The sequence below is a fragment of the Panthera pardus genome, unplaced genomic scaffold (genome assembly GCF_024362965.1).
Source record: "Panthera pardus isolate Hobbes unplaced genomic scaffold, ASM2436296v1 HiC_scaffold_16, whole genome shotgun sequence".
In the NCBI taxonomy this organism is placed as follows: Eukaryota; Metazoa; Chordata; class Mammalia; order Carnivora; family Felidae; genus Panthera; species Panthera pardus.
This window is the reverse complement of record NW_026526721.1, coordinates 10,738,921-10,758,073: the sequence shown is the minus strand read 5'-3', so window position 1 is coordinate 10,758,073 and position 19,153 is coordinate 10,738,921. Positions and strand designations below refer to the sequence as shown.

The 19,153-nt window shown below is 47.2% G+C and overlaps 1 protein-coding gene across 2 annotated transcripts in view; it reads right to left on the bottom strand.

Moving 5' to 3' along the window:
* Nucleotides 1-19,153, bottom strand: part of RCAN1 (regulator of calcineurin 1) — a 100,911-nt gene that overhangs the window by 15,064 nt on the left and 66,694 nt on the right. The window contains exon 1 of one of the 2 annotated variants that reach the window (XM_053903099.1): nt 16,089-16,106. The exons of the other annotated variant lie outside the window; for it this stretch is intronic. Coding sequence (XP_053759074.1) covers nt 16,089-16,091 — 3 coding nt within the window. The 5' untranslated portion in view covers nt 16,092-16,106. Of the gene's footprint in view, nt 1-16,088; nt 16,107-19,153 lie in introns of those variants that run through there. 2 annotated transcript variants of the gene reach the window in all.

The following is a 19,153-nucleotide window of genomic DNA, read 5'->3' as shown; positions in this document are numbered from 1 at the left end:
TCCACCATTTCCATTACAGCATTCCCGAAGCAGAGTTAGGATGACCTCAGCGCGTCCTTATAAACCCCAAGGAGGTTGCACCTCTGCCAAGAATGTGCCACCACCAGGGAAACGGTTCTACGAAACGACCAGAAAGGGAAACTGAGTGTGGACCTTGATGTGCAAACCAAAGCAGAGCAAAGAACGGGGCAATTCACAAAAGATCGGGGCGGGGGGGTGGGGGGGGCCGGAGGGCGGGGCGGGGGACATACCTGACTGAGATAAAAGGTACGCGTTTAAAGAGCATTCATCTTGAACGCTAAGAAACTCAGGGCTTAGGTGAGTTTTTAGCTTCTGAGATAATGGAATTGTTTTATTGTTGCTTCATATTTGGAGCCCTTTCTGCCTCTGACGTGGAGCTTTGTTCCTCCAACCTCGGTTACTGTACAATGGAGAGACCTAGGACCTCACGCTTACTCATCTTTACCGTTTTCCCAGTCTGATCGATGCTATTAACCGAGGGGAGTGTTCCTGTCCTCAGCTTGTAACCCTGGTTAATATCCAATTCAGCGGTGGAGCGGGATCGAACAATGTGATGCTGGCAGAGCGCTGAGCAGGGCGCCTGAAACACTACCGCGTCTCTGTTTCCTACTTCACCTGTCGTGATACTGAGGTTGAGAAGGGCACAGTTTATTTAAGGGAGCCAGGACTCACCCTGGTCTATCAACGGCAGATTCCAGGCTGGTTCCAGGGAACCATGGCACCGTGCTCCCCTGGCAGCTGCGCCTTCTGGTGTCGGAGCTCATTTCCCCACCTCTGTTCTCTCAGTTGCTCTGGCTGGACTGTCTAGGGCATCTTGGATGTCTTCCTCTTCTAGGTGCCCTGCCCGCAGGTCCGGGGAGAGGTCTGTGGATTCTCTGTACCACCCTCCACTTTGCACTCCCCGCACAGCACTTCAGGCGGCTTCTGCGACTACAATACCTTTCTAACAGGCCTCACGGTGGACAATTTCTTATGGCTCCAGGATAGTACATAATTCCCACAACAGGTAACTTCCCGAAGCCGAGCTTGATCATGTTTCTCTCCCATGGGACGAACTTCAGCGACTTCCCATTGTTCCTTAGGTTGAAGATGACGACTTTTACTAAGTATTCATGCATGCATGCATGCATCCACCCATCCAACTATCCATCCATCTGTCCATCCATCCATCCATCCATCCACCCATCAACCCACCCATCCCATCCATCCACCCATCCATTCTTTCACCCAAGCAGTTTCTTAGGTATTGGGGATTCAAGGGTGCACAAAACAGACAAAACCCTCTGCTTTCACGGAGCTGACGTTCTAAATGGGAAGAGAAGGAAAAGAAAAGAAACAAGATAATTGGGTAAAGTACACAGTGTGTTTAGACAGTGGTAAGTGCTGGGGGAAAGGCACAGAGAGGGGACACGAAAAGCTGGGGAAAGATGTTGAAAGAGAGACTGGTCAGAGAAGGCGTCCCTGAGAAGGTGACATGTCGATGCATCAGATCTGAAGGAAGTGGGAGACTGAACTGTGGGATGCTGGGGAACAGCATTCTGGGCCTGGGAACAGAATACACCAAGGCGCCCAGCCAAGAGAATCTTGGCACATTCAAGGCCCTGCAGGGGAGAAGGGTGGAGAAAGCGGTTGGGAACAAGGCCATGGGAGCCTTTGAGCCCTGAAAGAACTCTGGCTTAAATTCTGATTGAGGTGGCAGCCATCAGGGGGTTTTGAGCAGGACTTGACTTCCATACAACAGAACCACTCCAGTATCTTAGTTCAGAATAGAGCAAATGGCAGGGTGGAAGCAAGATGCCCAGTGAGGCTTGAGGCCTTTCCCGGCCATGGAGCCCTCAGCTGTGCCTGTTTTCCTCACTGCCCTCAGCCAGCTACTCTCTTGTCTCTCTCTTCTGCCCATCAGACCCCTATATATCCTTTAAAGCCCATCACAAACACTGCTTCTCTAGGAGACGCCCTTCCGTTAACCCAGTGACCCTCTGGGCTCTCCTCCTAGTTACCTTCTTATCTGGCAAATCTCCCTGACTGCAGCAAAAGCCACATGGGGGCAACAGCACTCATTCTGTGCTTCCTGGAGATGCTGGTAAATGTTTGTGACATTCAGAGACTGCCCCAGGGAGGGCCCATCTGAGTCCCACAAAGAGCCAGAATTCACCTGGCATCAAAGGGCCATGGCCCTTGGTGTTCCTGACTGAACGGTGTCCCTGTGTCTTTGGTTTAAGCAAAGGCCATGCCACTCCTTTTTGTCACAGGACGTGGTGTAGCATCGGTAAAGGCACATGTGTGCTCAGAGGGTGCCAGTCCCATTCCGGGACATATGTTCTCCGTCCCTGCTGTGTGGGAGCCCGCAGGTCACCCAGGCGGGGGTGGGGGGGGGCACTGAGCCATCAAGTCCAAACTTGGGGGCCCCACCCCTGGGACGCTACTGGAGGCCTATGATTCTTCGGGGTCTCTGGCAGCCGTCTTGAAAATCTTCTGCATGTGGGAAGAACATATTCAGCTTACTATATTTTCACTTCTTTTAATGCCACTGATGTCTTTTTAAAATGCCTATTTTTAGGGTATGTTTTATAAGGTGCCCAGTGTAGAGCTGAAATCGTGTAGATTTTATGAACAAAAATGCTTTCACTGGCAGATGTACTAAAAACTCTTTTACCAATGAGATTCATGATCAAAACCCACGGAGACCATTTGTCTATGCGGCAGTGTGATTAAATCCCCATTTTTCTTTGAGCTTCGCCCTAACGATCCAGGAGAAGAAGGAGAGCAGGAAAAATATTCTTCTTTTTGATCTCGGAAGGAATCTCCATTCTTGTTCTCTGTCAGGAGGAATCAGGGAATGAGCTCAGGGAGGAGGCCAGATTTGGGCTCAGGAATTTATTGCTTTTAGCACTACTTTATTCCTGGTAAAATCGGCTGTGTCACAGGGAGGGGCCTCCATTTCAAAGCAAATGTGAAACAAAGCAGGTGACCTTTCTGCTGATGGGCTCCAAGGTTCTAACCAGAACCCCCTAAAAAAACAGGCAGGTTGGGGTTCTTCCACGACAGAGGGTGACGCCCGCCGTAAGAATTCCAAATCTGCAATAAGAAAACCGTCTTAAGTGAAGATCACTTCTACGTTTAATAAGCACTAATCCTCTGGATCTGCAGGGTAACGCAGAAGAAATGATACTAATACTAAGCTTCAGCCTGGCGCATTTCTGATAATTTGAAAAATAGAAGAGTCTGACGGATCTGCTACTTTGCACGGATTAGTACAAGAGAGTATACACATAATTAGTATTTCTGGGAGAACACAGAGCTTTCAAGGACTTAAATATAGAATATGGGTGGCGTATTGAAGCCAGTGTCAAAAAGGATCGATGTATTTTTTTTTAATGTTTATTTATTTTTGAGACAGAGAGAGACAGAGCATGAATGGGGGAGGATCAGAGAGAGAGGGAGACACAGAATCCGAAGCAGGCTCCAGGCTCTGAGCTGTCAGCACAGAGCCTGACGTGGGGCTCGAATTCACGGACCGTGAGATCATGACCTGAGCCAAAGTCGGACGCTTAACCGACTGAGCCACCCAGGCACCCCAGGATCGATGTATTTTAGCAGAAGGGCAGGCATACTCTGTTAAAGGTTATGGTAGAGTGTTAAAAAAAAAATGCAATCATCAAAAAAGAAGAAGAAGAAGAAGAAGAAGAAGAAGAAGAAGAAGAAGAAGAAATAAAATGAAATAATCAGTTGATTAGGAAAAACTAGGGATGAGAAGCATGTTCGAATTTATACCTTAAAAAGGAGGTCAGGGCTCAGGCAAGATTTCATCTCGGTTGTTAAACTCCACGTGAGCTCAAAATCCCATTAACTTTTGTTTCCTTATTACCTCAATCTTTCCTTAGTACAGAAAGGTTAAACAACCCTCTGTGACTTTTTGGAAACGCACGGCTTAGAAGGCCGAAGACGGAGAAAACAGCCATAGGCAAATCGGAACTATGCTTAATGAGTGGCCTGGAGACCAGCGGACGTGGATTAAGGGAGGTAACGTTTATTCAGAGGTGACTGTGGCCAAAGCCACCCTAATTAATCATCCCTTATTTGCTCTCTTTTGTCGAGTCCTTTCCCGACCCACCTCGCTTTAATTGCTGATTTTAATTTCTGCCTTGATGCCTTCCTCAATTGGGGCACAATCTTGTGGCAGCAAAAACCCCTGGGCAGGAAGTGTATGGGAGCAGGCTAGCGACAATCTGCCCCTGTGCTTACCGCTCATGGGGCTGGTTATCTCTCATTCCAGCCCTGCATTGATTCATTCCCATCAACTAAACCAACCCCCCTTTTAAGTTCATTTACTTATTTATTTAGAGAGCAGGGGAGGAGCAGAGACAGAGAGACAGAGAGACAGAGAGAGAGAGAGAATCCCAAGCACGCTCCACGCTGTCAGCACAGAGCCCAACTTGGGGCTCAAACTCACAAACCGTGAGATCACGACCTGAGCCGAAATCAAGAGTCGGACGCTCAACTGACTGAGCCACCCAGGCGCCCCATAAGCCCCCTTCCATTCAAAGTATGAGCTCTACTTTTTAGTGTGAACGCTGACGGAAGAACCCGGATCCTTTCGTTGCATATTCCATGCTCATCCGGAAGAACTGACCCAACCAGACGTGGGCAGGACGTGGGCCGCCGGGAGGCAGAAGCCACGTGTCATTCTAGTAGCTTCTCCCTCGGAACCTGGCACAGTGCTGGGGTCACGCAACAGCCTATCGATACCCGGTGAATGTCTGGTTAAACAAGCAGAAGATGAAAAAGTGAGAAGGTTGTGCAAGAGAGAGGAAAGAGGGGAGCAAAATCAAAATCCGTAAAACCAGATAGAAAACACAGTTTTCAAAACCTTTGCTCTGCAGAGTTTGTATCCACACCCAATTTAAAAACTCAGGAGTCAGCTCAGAAATTGTTCCTTGCCAAATGCAGGAGAAGAGAAAACTGTGTCATGAGTGCTTTCCTACTATTTCCATTACCGCCCCCAGGCCCTGTTTTCCTGTCTGTAGCCGAGAAGTTTCTAACAAGACCACAGCTTAGGCTGCCTTTTTATGCTTTCGTTGCCTTCTTCCCTGATTATTTAAAGTCTGAAAATAAGTTGCACGAGGAAGTATATCCTGTCTTCGTAAGAATGGCACAATGATTTAAAATACGCTAACATATATTTAAAAGGAAATATACTGGGGCTCCTGGGGGGCTCAGTCAGTTAAGCGTCCGACTTCGGCTCAGGTCATGATCTCCCAGTCTGTGAGTTCGAGCCCCGCGTCGGGCTCTGTGCTGACAGCTCGGAGCCTGGAGCCTGCTTCGGATTCTGTGTCTCCCTCTCTCTGTTCCTCCCCCACTCTCTCTCTCTCAAAAATAAAGATTAAAAAAATTAAAAAAAAAAAGAAATATACTAAAGTATACTTAAAAAGAAAAAAATTATCAACACAGAACAAAGGAGACTCCACCGCAACTTGGATATTAACACGCACCATCAAAAAAGAGAATGGTTGCACCAGGTTTGTTGTTAAGGAAATTTGGGCATTCCTGTCAAGTGACTAGAACTTGGGCACACATCTTACTCCGTAGCATCTGGGATAGAAGAGCTGTCCCCTTAGGTCTAGAATTGCCAGCTCCCCAACACTTAAAAAAGTTAGTTGTCAATATTGAAAAACTGGGAAGTTTCACATAGAAACAGAATGTTTAAAATTTTTTTAATGTTTTTTTGGGGGGGGGGTAGGGGAGGGGCAGAGAGAGAGGGAGACACAGAATCCGAAGCAGGCTCCAGGCTCTGAGCTGTCAGCACAGAGCCTGACGTGGGGCTCAAACTCACAAATCACGAGATCATGACCTGAGCCGAAGTCAGACCCTGAACCGACTGAGACACCTAGGTGGCCCTAGAAATAGAATTTCTGGCTTCTTTGCGGGGGAGGGGGGGGAAGGGAAGATGTGTCAACTCAGGGCCCAGAGACCCATATGGTGATGGCTGAACTGGTGGCTAAACCCTGTGCTCTCCAGATATCATTGTCCCCATCACTCCAGACCCCAAAGGCATTTGAGCTTTTGGCCTCTGGCTTAATTTAGGAAGTCATCAAAAATAGCTTAGTCCCTTGCTGTGAGCCAGACACTGAGAGATAAGGATACACACGAAGGCGCTCACCCATCCACCCCCCTGGCTCAAAGTGTTTTATGTCACATAATCTACTTCAAATAATGCATTTATTTGTTAAGAAAATGTTTTAAATATTTATTTTTGAGAGAGAGAGAGAGAGAGAGCAAGCTCCAGCGGGGGAGGGGCAGAGAGAGAGGGAGACACAGAATCTGAAGCAGGTTCCGGGCTCTGAGCTGTCAGCACAGAGCCCGACGTGGGGCTAGAACCCACGAACCGTGAGATCATGACCTGAGCCGAAGTTGGACGCTTAACCAACTGAGCCACCCAGGGGCCCCTCAAATAATACATTTAGACATCATGTCCGTTACGCCTCACAAGGCAATTCTTCGTCTTTTTCCTTCTGGCCCATTCACTGGCACAACACATTTTCATAAGTGACTTCCTGGGCGTTTGCTGAATGTTCTCTCCCGCCTCTGAAATTATACAGTAATGAAAGCGACTGGTGGAGACATTATTATAGGGATTACGTAGATTCGGCTCAAACAACTACAAACCACAGTTGGTTTCTTTAGCAATTGTTAGGAAGACATTGGGTCATACCAGAGACGCAGCCAGCATGGCTAAGAATCAGAACCTTAACCCACTTACAGATTTCTGCAGAACTCGTTTGTGATTGATGGAGGCAGAAAGGTTCTGTCATGAATGGCCTTAGAAGACAGGGTTAGAGATGATCCGAAAGTAGACAGAGTTCCAGGTATTTTCAGAGTGAGGCTTTTAAGACAGTTCTTTAACAGACCATTTAAACTGCCTTTGTAAAAATCTAGGATCCAGTTTAATCGAACTTCTTATGTTGAAATAAGTCTTAGGAAGATGGTGCCTGACTTCATCCTTTATGTTATTTTATTTTTAACGTTTATTTGTTTATTTTGAGAGAGGGAGAGAAAGCATGAGCAGGGGAGGGGCAGAGAGAGAGGGAGAAAGAGAATCCTAAGCGGGCTCCACACTGTCAGCACGGAGCCCAATGGGGGGGGGGGGGGCAATCCCACAAACCATGAGATCACGACCTGAGCTGAGGTCAGGAGTTGGACGCTCAACGTGCTGAACCATCCAGGTGCCCCCTGACTTCATCCTTTAAAGAAACCTCCCCCAAGAGTCTATAGATGGAATACAGGGTCATCAACCGCTGGGGGGTGGGGTGGGGGTGGGGGTTCTGAGGACGACGCGACCCTCACTGGAGCAGAAGAAGGGCTCGTGCTGATGCCCCCACACTGGTCAGCTCTGGGAAGGCAGCGACCTTGAGAAGGGGTGGGGAACTTAGAGAGATGGGTGGCTCTGCTCAGCTGATATAATCCCCCAAAGGGACAACTGCCAAGGGCAGCTGGGTGGCAAATCCTCTATTCCTGAAGGGTCCTGGAGCGTGTCACTGTGTTCACCAACCAACCAACCGAAGAGGGAAACAAAGGCAAGAAAAACATAGTTTAAGTTAAATGTCCTTACAGCTTGCAGCCCACTGGTAGACGTCTGAAACATGGAAAGCATGACCTTCCTCAAGGACCTCATGGCTGCCTTAGTGCCTTAACGTGTGTGTTTTATTAAAGACTAAAAGTAAACTTATCTTAACAGCGCCAGCCCCTCAAGGTCCTGAAAAGCCTTGCTTCCAAATTCCCTAGAAACTTACTGTCTCTCTATCCCTTCTCCCTCCGCAAACTCGAAAGTATTTAATCAGTCCCTCCTCACAATCCTGGCACAGCTCTTTCTGCCCAGGGGTCCTGTCCCCATACTGTAATGAAATCGCCTTTTTGCACCAAAAACGTCTCAAGAATTCTTCTCTTCTTCCTCCTCCTTCTCCTCCTCCCCTTCTTCTCCTTCTTTTTGAAGTTTATTTATTTTGAGAGAGAGAGAGAATGAGAGAGAGAACAAGGGAGGGACAAAGAGAGAGGAAGAGAGGGAGAATCCCAAGCAGGTTCCACGCTGCCAGCACGGGGCTCAAACTCACAAACCATGAGATCATGACCTGAGCCAAAATCGAGAGTCAGACGCTTAACCGACTGAGCCACCCAGACGCCTCTCGAGAATTCTTTCTTAGCCATTCGCTCACGAACCCCATTTTATAATTTCATCACAACCAACCACCAATCGTTCCCAAGATCAAGGAACCAACAAGTTCCAAGGTCAAAGATTCGTACACTAAGTTAATCATCTGAACTATCCCACAAGTAGGACAGACTTTAAACTGGACTCCATGAAAATACTACTGATTTTACTCCAGATCATTAGGTCATTGATCCACGTTAAGGAACGTGAAAAAAATACAGTTAAAAAAAAAGGTAGTAAACTCAACAGTTTCAGAATCTCAGTATTTACCATGTCAGTTGAAGCCCCGACAATTTTACTCCTATGAATTTATTCTACAGAAAGTACAGAGCTGTGGGCAAAGGTTTAGATGCAAACATATACCCTGCAATCCTGCTTGTGCAAATAACATACCAAAACCAACCAGTGGCCGGCTAATATGCTGAATCCATTCCACAGGCTACAGAGCCCTTCACACCAAGGAGGTGAAAACTAACGACATAAAAAAAAGATGTTCACAACTTACTGTTAAGAGAAAAGAAAAGCAGGTTACAAAGCGACGTTTATTGCTGGGATCCATTGTGGCGAAAAGAAAAAATATGCATGTTAGTTACGACTGCAGGGTTTTCCTTTTGTGCCTATTTGGACTGACTAGTATTACTGTTTGGACTTACAGTGAACATTTATTACTTTTGTAATAACACGAAGGCTTCTCTGTCTGCCCTCCCTTCACTTTCTCTTATGTATCGATGGTCACAGAAACCGTGGTTAACAGATAACACTCTTGCAAAGTTAGACGGTTAGGGGGAGAGGAAATTTACCCCCCTATTTCTTGCACAGCGGTGTGTGGCTTGTGGCTTTCATTTCTTTGCCCTGTGAATGTTTGTTACCCACGATTTCCAAACCTGGTGTTCTTAACTCGTTAATATTTTGGGGGTGCCAACTGTTGAGAGAATCCCCTTTCTTACTTACCTAAATACTTTTCAAAAACAGGGATTTCACCAGAAAATACTGCTTTTGTGTTTTCTTCGATAACCTCCTTGGCCAGCCATTTTTATCCCGTGAAGTGACCAACCACTTAGTTGTGTTGGCTGGGACATTCTCACCGGAGTCCGGGCCACCGCGTGCCAGGAGACGGTCACGTGACTGTCCTGCTCCCTGGTGTTGAGCTGCGCGTTAGCATGACCAGATCTTAAGCAGCACACTCGACTCAGCAGGCTCTAGGGCGGTGGCTGGCAGAGAGTTATCTGCTGGTTTTTGGAAAATCTCCTATCCGGGCTTTGCAAATGACCTCCAGCATGATGCCTTCTCCGAGCAGAGCCGTCAGATTCTTTCTTGTCACTCCCATGTCCCCACATCTACCCCTTCCTCATCTGTGTTTTCCCCACTCTTCTTGCTGACCCAGAATCACAATCGGAGCTCTTCCTTTCTCCTTGGGACGGCCCTGCCCTCTGCCTCTCCCTTCTAACGAGACTGGAATGTTACCTAATGAGCTTTTTCCCCCCCATTACAGCGTTAATGATGACAGCTGTTCAAGTATAAGAGCTCTCAGAGAATTTGTATTTAATCAGCATATTATGGAGATCAAAGTCTCGTCCCCAAAGGAATGACTGCATTGCTAAGAGGAAAATTCCAGACAGCAAATCGGTTACAGGGGGGAAAGTCCCCTAGACAGGTGGGCTTTTCTGAGGCAGGGTTCTACCTACGTGGAGATATTTTGAGCACCTATATTGAGTAGGTTCTTATGTGAGCTGTTTGGGATATAGAGCAGACGTTCGAGCATCAAGAAAAATGATTCATTTGTGTATTCATTCAACTATCATTTATTAATCTCCAGCCTTGTATGACCTTGAGCAGAGAACCCAGGTGCCCACGTTTGGGCTTCTGACCACAGACCTGTCAGCTAATAGATGCGTGTTGCTTTAAGCCACTGAATCTGCAGTAACTGATTATGCAGTTACAGAACATATTTAATGAATCAGGATCTGGGTTTTTATAAGTCCTCTAAGTGATAGGATACACACTCAAGTTGGAACACCTCTGGTGTACATAAAGGGCCCACACAGCAGAGCTCGGCAGGCAGCTCTGAAAAAGTTTTTAAGAGTACAAAAGAGGGGCGCCTGGGTGGCTCAGGCGGTTAAGCATCTGACTTCAGCTCAGGTCATGATCTCGAGGTTCCTGAGGTCCAGTCCTGTGTTCAGCTCTGTGCTGACAGCTCAGAGCCTGGAGCCCGCTTCAGATTCTGTGTCTCCCTCTCTCTCTTCCTCTTCCCCGCTCGCGCTCTCTCGCGCTCAAAAATAAATACACATTTTAAAAAATTTTTTAAAAAAAGAGCACAAAAGAAAAAAAAAATCCCTCGACTTGCCCTTCAGGTGTAAGATCAGACTGACTGCTGGACGTTCTGTAAATGCCAGACAAGGGGGCCATGCAAAATTCCCTTTCCCCCCATTCAACCTAAGGGTCACGGGCAGTTAGAGCTAATACTGATAAAGTAGCTGCAGAAGAAAAGTTCTAACGGAAGCGGGACCAGGAAGGTGGACCGTGTCCCATATTCTGAGAGGCTGAGAGGGAGGTTGACCTGAGTCTCTGAAACTATGAAGGTAGGACCTACTTCACAGGGTGGTTGTGGGGCCCCTGTCGTTAAGACCCCTGGTGTTCAAAGCGATTGCTCATTTAGTTGGATTCATAGCTACCATTTTGGTTACAATTTCTGGCTCTTGCTAAAATCCCTGCCTGTTTCTTTTCCCCATCCTTCTTTCCATCTCTCTAGTTTGTTCTTCCACCCCCCCTTTCACTGCCAGGAGGGCGCCTTCACCTGGGGCTGCCTCGGGAGTGACATGGAGGACACCATCTTGTGGGTACCGCCTTGAGGGTACCGTCTTGTGGGTACCGCCTTGAGGGTACCGTCTTGTGGGTACCGTCTTGTGGATGGCCATGGGCGCCTTTACGTAAGCTTAGGGCAGCTCTGTTTATAGGAGCGGATGTCCGGAAATCCTCGCCCAGTTCTCTGCATGCTACTGGACAGCAGTAGAGCAATAGGACCTGGCATACAAGGAGGAAGACGTGCCTTGGGAACATTCTAGAAGGTGAGTCTTGGAAAATGCACCACCACAGCCTCTTTGAGACGTTCCTAACTTGGATATTACAAAACAGCCTGTCTCTCTCTTCCTGCCAGCACTGCTTGGGCCTCCGTTCACTCCCAGGAGAAAATCCAGCATCCAGACCACGAGTGGCTCCTGGGACCTCTCGGCGCAGGTCCTGCCTTGCCCTTGCCACAGCCCAGGTCCAGCCACACTGACCTGGTTCATCACTGCTCCCCAGGCTTCTAAGGCTCAGGGCTTTCATCCAAGCTTCTTCCTCTGCCTGGATCACCTCCTGCATCTCCTCCTAGCCAAGTCCCACTTGAATAATAATTTAAATATCATCTCTGGGGGCACAAAAGTTGCTCCTGGGCCCCCAGATGTGGCAAACTCTTCTGTTAAGCATTCCTATTCTTTCCTGGCACCTATGATGACTATAATTGGTTGTGGGTTTATCTTTTCAACATCTGTCTTCCCTGCTGTGCACTCCCCAAGAGTTGGAAAATGGCCGTCCAACCATGTTTTCAATGACTTGAAAACGTGACATAGAGCACGGAGTTAGCAATTTACACGTGCCGTTGGGGGTACAGGACTCCAGCACACTGTGCTGAATTCTGCAGTAGATTTACGCTGGTGGTCTCCACCACGGTTGTTCCTTTTGCCATAACAACTTATACGGAGGGTGGGATCTAAGTACAGTGTGTCAAAGTCAAGGGTTCGAATTTGCTACAGGAATAGAATACCTATTGAACTCTCTGTTTAAATTATATAGCTAGGCTATCTTGCCACATTGAAGATGAATTCAGAAGAGGTCCTAAAAAATTAAAATCAGGAACATGTGTGGATATATGTTTAATTTTTTTTAATGTTTATTTATTTTTGAGAGAGAGAGAGAGAGAGCACAAGCAGGGGAGGAGCAGAGAGAGAGGGAGACACAGGGTCCGAAGCAGGCTCCAGGCTCTGAGCTGTCAGCACAGAGCCCGATGTGGGGCTCAAACCCACGAACCGTGGGATCATGACCTGAGCCGAAGTTGGACGTCCAATTGACTGAGCCACCCAGGTGCTCCAATGTGTGTATATATGTTTAGATGTTTACTGTACATTTGCATAGCATGATGGGAATATAAGTGAAAGGCAGAATGGTTGCTAAAGAGTTAAAACACAGGGCTGACCCTGAAGAGTCAAAGCAACGTTGAGAAAGAAGAACAAAGCTGGAGGCACCATGTTTTCTGATTTCAAACTATACTACAAAACAGTGGTAATCAAAACAGTATGGTACTGGCACCCAAACAGGTGCATAGCTCAATGGAACAGAATGGAGGAGCTCAGAGGTAAACCCATGGCATATGGTCAATTAATGGATGACAGAGGAGGCCAGAATATATAATGGGGAAAAGACAGTCTCTTCAATAAATGGTGCTGGGAAAACTGGAGAGCTACATGCAAAAGAATGAAACTGGACCGCTTTCTTATATACAAAAATAATTCCAAATGGATTAAAGACTTCCATGTAAGACCTGAAACCATAGAACTCCTAGAAGGAAACACAGGCAGTAAGCTCTTGGACAGCAACCTTAGTAATGTATTTTTTTAAACGTATTTTCTTTTTTAAACATTTATTTATGCACGTATGTATTTTAAGTAGGCTTCGTGTCTAGTGAGGAGCCCAACGCAGGGCTTTGGGCCACGCTCACAACCCTGAGATCCAGACCTGAGGTCAAGAGCTGGACGCTCAACCTACTGAACCACCCAGGCGCCCTGACGGAGGCATTTATATGTGACTTTATGTTGACAAAGCTGAATAGAATTCTCTGGCCCGCTGTCACTGGGGTCACAGCTGCTGGGACCTTCTCTCCTGAGCCTTGTGCCTGAAGTCAGGGACAGGCTGGACTGGCCTTGGTTCAGCAGCCCCATATACTTCTCAGTGGGATGTGATCCCGCAGAGAAACCAGATCAGAAAGCAAAAGCACAGCAAAGTTACAAAAGCAGCACCCCCACCCCCACCCCAGCCTTGTTTCAAGGTCATCTCAAGCTTGCCTCTTGCTCATGTGGGACATAACAGCATTGCACCAGCCGGACAGCGTGTGTTCCCCACGCTTCCAGAACCAGCAAGAGGACAGTCTGAACACCGCCTGGCATTTGCTAACAAAAGCTTGTACTGGTGGAGTACTTGCGTGTTGGTCCCCCACAGAAAAATGACGTGAGCCATAACCAAGAAAGTCGTTCTAGAAATGAGGAAGTAGATCTCAGGCTCCTTGTGGTTTCTCGTGAAAACTGCAGCAATGTGGGGCAGGGGTGAAAGGAAACCCTGATGGCACAAAAACAGACACTCAGATCAGTGGAACAGAACAGAAAACGGACCCACAAACATAAGGCCAACTAATCTTTGACAAAGCGGGAAAGAATATCCAATGGAATAAAGACAGTCTCTTCAGCAGGTGGTGCTGGGAAAACTGGACAGCGACAGGCAGAAAAATGAACCTGGACCACTTTCTTACACCAGACACAAAAATAAACTCAAAATGGATGAAAGACCTCAATGTAAGACAGGAAGCCATCAAAATCCTCAAGGAGAAAGCAGGCAAAAAACCTCTTTGATCTTGGCCGCAGCAACTTCTTACTCAACACGTCTCCAGAGGTAAGGGAAACAAAAGCAAAAATGAACTACTGGGACCTCATCAAAATAAAAAGCTTCTGCACAGCGAAGGAAACAATCAGCAAAACTAAAAGGCAACCGACAGAACGGGAGAAGATATTTGCAAATGACATAGCAGATAAAGGGTTAGTATCCCAAATCTATAAAGAACTTATCAAACTCAACACCCGAAAAAACAAATAATCCAGTGGAGAAATGGGCGAAATACATGAATAGACACTTCTCCAAGGAAGGCATCCAGATGGCCAACTGACACATGAAAAAATGCTCAACACCACTCACCATCAGGGAAATACAAATCAAAACCACGATAAGATACCACCTCACACCTGTCAGAATGGCTAACATGAACAACTCGGGCAACAACAGATGTTGGCAAGGAGGTGGAGAGAGAGGATCTCTTTTGCACTTCTGATGGGAATGAAGTTGGTGCAGCCACCCTAGAAGGAGGTTCCTCAAAAAATTAAAAATAGAACTACCCTACTACGACCCAGCAATTGCACTATAAGGTATTTATCCAAGGGATACGGGTGCGCTGTTTCAAAGGGGCACATGCACCCCCATGTTTATAGCAGCACTATCAACAGTAGCCAAAGTACGGAAAGAGCCCAAATATCCATCGATGGATGAATGGATAAAGAAGATGTGGTATATATATATACAATGGAGTATTACTCGGCAATCAAAAAGAATGAAAGCTTGCCATTTGCAACTACATGGATAGAGCTGGAGGGTATTATGCTGAGCGAAACTAGTCAGTCAGAGAAAGGCAAATATACGACTTCACTCATATGAGGACTTCAAGAGACAAAACAGATGAACATAAGTGAAGGGAAGCAAAAACAATATAAAAACAGGGAGGGGGACAAAACAGAAGAGATTCTTATATATGGGGAACAAACAGAGGGTTGCTGGAGGGGTTGTGGGAGGGGGGATGGGCTAAATGGGGAAGGGGCATTAAGGAATCTACTCCTGAAATCATTGTTGCACTAGATGCTAACTAATTTGGATGTAAATTAAAAAAATAAAATGAAAAAAATAGTAATAAAAAAAAGGGAAACCTTGAAAAACAACGACGACAACAACAACAACAAGAACAACAACAACCAGATGTGTGTGCTGTTTCCTCTTGTGTAGAGGAGGGAGATGAGCCTGATGGGGAAGATGCTTTATATCCCAATTTTTCTGAGCCTAGGATTTCTCCCAATGCTTCCCAGTACTTACACTAACCATGTTTGGGATGAAATCATGTTTCCTTGCGTGGCCCTGTGCTTTGCAGTCTAGAATGTTTATCACTATGAGGGGCTCTACCCCCCACCCCCGCCAAGTACCAGCAGCTCACCCGCCATTGCTGTGATCCCGATGAATGTCTCCCATGGCTTTTCAAGTGCCCCTGGGAAGACAACTCTGGGATCCGAGATGAAGTTGGTTTGTTCTAACACGCTAAGACTAGCCCCAGCATGCCAGCGCATTCCTACGTTCTGTTAATTTCTTTTCAAAAGGCAAGGGTGGCCTCTCTTCATACAGGGCTCCTTTAAAACATGTCATTTCAAATGGGTCCAAAGAAGATATCATCTGCATTGAGAAACGCAGGCAGAAACGTTGAAAAGATTTCAGTCGACCCTGAATAAAATGAAATCCTTCGGAGATATAACATGCTCTTTGATATCTGAAGGATGGCAAAAGAAAGAGATTTACAGAAATAAAATGGCTAATAGCAAAGGGTCTCTGTGACTCAGAAAATGGTTAGCAGTCACATGAGGCAAAAGTTCATTTTTTTCTATAAAAAAACCCCCCCACACAGACCCAAAATTCCGCCTAATAGCAATCTCTGCATCCAAACATTTACCCGCACACTCACTAACCTTTGGCCCTAAGAACGTTCCGGATTTATTAGATGTTGGCTTTAAGAAGAAATGACCTAAAAATACTGACTCTATGTACTTGTTCTTTATCATTAATTTTTCCCCCCCCTTTTTTTTTTTAAATGTGGACATTAAAACACTTTCTTTGTTTCAAACTAAATAGCTTTTAACTTCAAGTCACTAGCCGGTATAAGGGAGCATTGAGTTACTCGAAAAATCCCAGGATGGTCAGCAAGGCATGTAACTACCACCTATTTCAGAAGCTGATGTGAAAAACGTACCATCAATGTTCACAGGAAAGAACAATCACCGTGGCTTCAAAGCCCAGCCGTCTTCGTGGTTTGCAAATAAACACAGCATTCTCAAATACTAATAGGCAAATAAGTTATGACAGCTCTCAGAGCAGAAAATAGAAGTCAGAGCGCATGGCGACTTCCACTGTGCCAGGAACCAGAGAATAGGAGGAAGTAGCTAAGCACAGCAGCGGGGTTTTCCCTGAGATGTAGACTTTACAAGAAGGGTTCAATTCCATTTGAGATATGGAAAGACAGAGTGTTTTTTTCCCATGAAAAGGGGAAACAGGAAAAGGCAGAAGTTGCTTGACCCATTACTATGTCGTGTCTGGAAAATGAAACCGATGGGGAAAATGATTAGGCGCGAGTGCGTGACTTATTAAAAGGGACCTGCGTGAACGCTTCCCGGAAGCTCTGTTTTGGGGTCCACGCTCTTGAAGGCTCTACGCGGTCAACAAACATAGTGGGTTCCCGGGGTGGTGTTTTCTTTGGAACCCAAAGGGTCACAGAAAGATTCCCACCAGGCCGCAGCCACGCCGCCTCCAGAATCAAGGGGGCGGTGGAGTCCCCAAGGGCCCAGGAGTGTCAGGAGCTTGAACCCAGGCGAGGGGGAGCCCCCAGCACACCCAAGAGAAAGGGGCATTTCCGGTGGAGCCAAGAGGAGAGCTTTCAGGGGCAACCAGGCGGGCACTCAGGCTTACTGCTCTGTGCACACCACACATCCCCCTCTCTGCTCACCCTTTACCCACTCCTGCCACGCGGGCAAAGAGCCCCTAGGAGACAGAGAATCTGGAAAAAATAGTCCCGACAGGAAAAGCAAAAAGGCCAAGAAAATGAGATAAATTAAGTGCCTTGCCCACTGCAATGGATTGAACTGTGTCCTCCCCAAATTTGTATGTTGAAGCTCAAATTCCCATTGTGGTGGTCTTAGGAGGTGGGGCCTTTGGGACCTAATTAGACGTCCAGACGAGGTCATGAGGATGGGGCCCCCAAGATGGGATTGGTGTCCTCACAAGGAGAGAAAGGGAGGCCAGGCCTCACTCTCTCTGCCACGTGAGGACACAGCAAGAAGGCAGTCATCTTCGGGATGCCTGGGTGGCTCAGTCGGTTGAGCACTGAACTTCAGCTCAGGTCATGATCTTGGCAGTTCGTGAGTTCAAGCCCCGCGTCGGGCTCTGTGCTGACAGCTCGGAGCCTGGAGCCCGCTTCGGATTCTGTGTCTCCCTCTCTCTCTGCCCTCCCTCGTTCACGCTCTGTCTCTCTGTCTCAAAAATAAATAAAGCTTAAAAAAATTTAAATTGGGAAGGTAGAGTTTTCAAAAGGGTACACACGATTAAAAAAATGTCAAGTCAGTTCGTGCTCGGGATTTTAAATTCTCTGCAATATCGAAATTTTCCAAATATGAGTATGCTACTTTTAAAAACAGCCTTATTTGAGATGTAATTTAAAAATCATTATACTACCTTGAAAATCTCTGCCTTTAACCATATCGTTATAAACCGGTATTTTGCTTAACATTGTAAGAAATACTGTATAACTGAAAAATACTGTTCACGATAATTTCAAAAGCGATTTTTTTTTTTTTACAGTCTGTTTTATTTATTTTGAGAGAGACAGAGACAGTGCGAGTGGGGGAGGGGCAGGGAGAGAGGGAGAGACAGAGAATCCCCAGCAGCCTCTGCACTGGCAGCACAGAGCCCCCTGCGGGGCTCAAACCCACGACACCGTGAGATCATGACCTGAGCCGAAACCAAGAGCTGGACCCTTAACCGAATGAGCCACCCAGGCACCCCTCAAAAGCGATTATTAACCTCTGTATCTATCCATGAATCTGGTCTGTCTGGTTCAAAATGCGCCGGCCAGAAGAACGTTGAATTCTGTTTGAATGCCGCCTAGATAACACGTTATCTCTCCTAAGTCACATTGCAAATCCAAGTAACAGGGTATTAAGCAATTACAGAGAAATGCACGCTTTTCCCGTCTGCACTTACTTTGTGTGTTTCTTTCTTATTTTGTGTAGTTTGGATGATTTTGCTAAATTGCACTGCCAGCTGGCTTGTTGCTGTCCATCACCCAGAAGGAGTTGGGAGATTTCGTTTGCTGCATGCTGAGATGTGACCAAGCAGTCATGTCTGAAGCTCTCTTTCGTCTGCCTTCTGTTCCTCCTGCTCTCTGCGGTCTCCATCCTCCGTGAAGAGAGGAGGCTGCCTGTCCCTGGCCAGTGACTGAGGTGCTCTGCTGGGCACGCTGTGGGGGGGGCTCAGGGCACTCTGACCCATGCTGGCAGTGACCCTGGAAGGCACTGGGCAGAAGAAGGCAGCCAGCCAGGGGCCGTGGTTGTGGCAGCCTGCATGCAAGAAGATGAAATCTGCCACGAAGGCACTTTCTAGGAGAGCCTGTGACTTTCTGGAATGTTGTTGTTAGTTCTTTCGAGCGGTGTTCACTTGCTAGCCCGGTGGCGGTTCAGGTGACGCTCTAATTTGCTTTCGAGTTGCGAAACGGGTCTGCTAGATGATTCGCCGTGGTTGTTCAAAATCGGCATTAGTGGCGGCCGCCTAACCAAAAGACACCAAAGTGACAATTTATGGAGGTAAGCTTGGAAGATTAACACTCACAGCCAGGGTGGTGCTGGCACCCCTCGAGTCCGGGTTAACACGGGGCTGCACGATACCTGCCTCGTTTCCACCATCCGCAAAGCAAACAGGGTTTAACTCCACTGGTGGCATCTACCCCAGCAGAGCCTCCCTAAAGGACTGCACTGGGAGCCCAAGGGAGGGGGACTGGCAGGAGGGCCACAGCCTCCGTGGCTGACCTTCCGAAATGCTGCCATGTGCGGGTTGCCGTTGTCATTCATTCGTTCATTCGCTCATTCATCCACTCATTGACCATCTACTACAGGCCCGGCATGGGCTCTGCCAGGTGCTGGGGCCCAGAACAGACTCCACCAGGGTTCCTTGAGGTGCCGATCGGCCCGCAGACTGAGCCCAGGAGCTACTGAACGCAGAATCCGTGTGTGATCCTGATGCCCCTCCCCCAGGTGCTCCTGCCTGGTG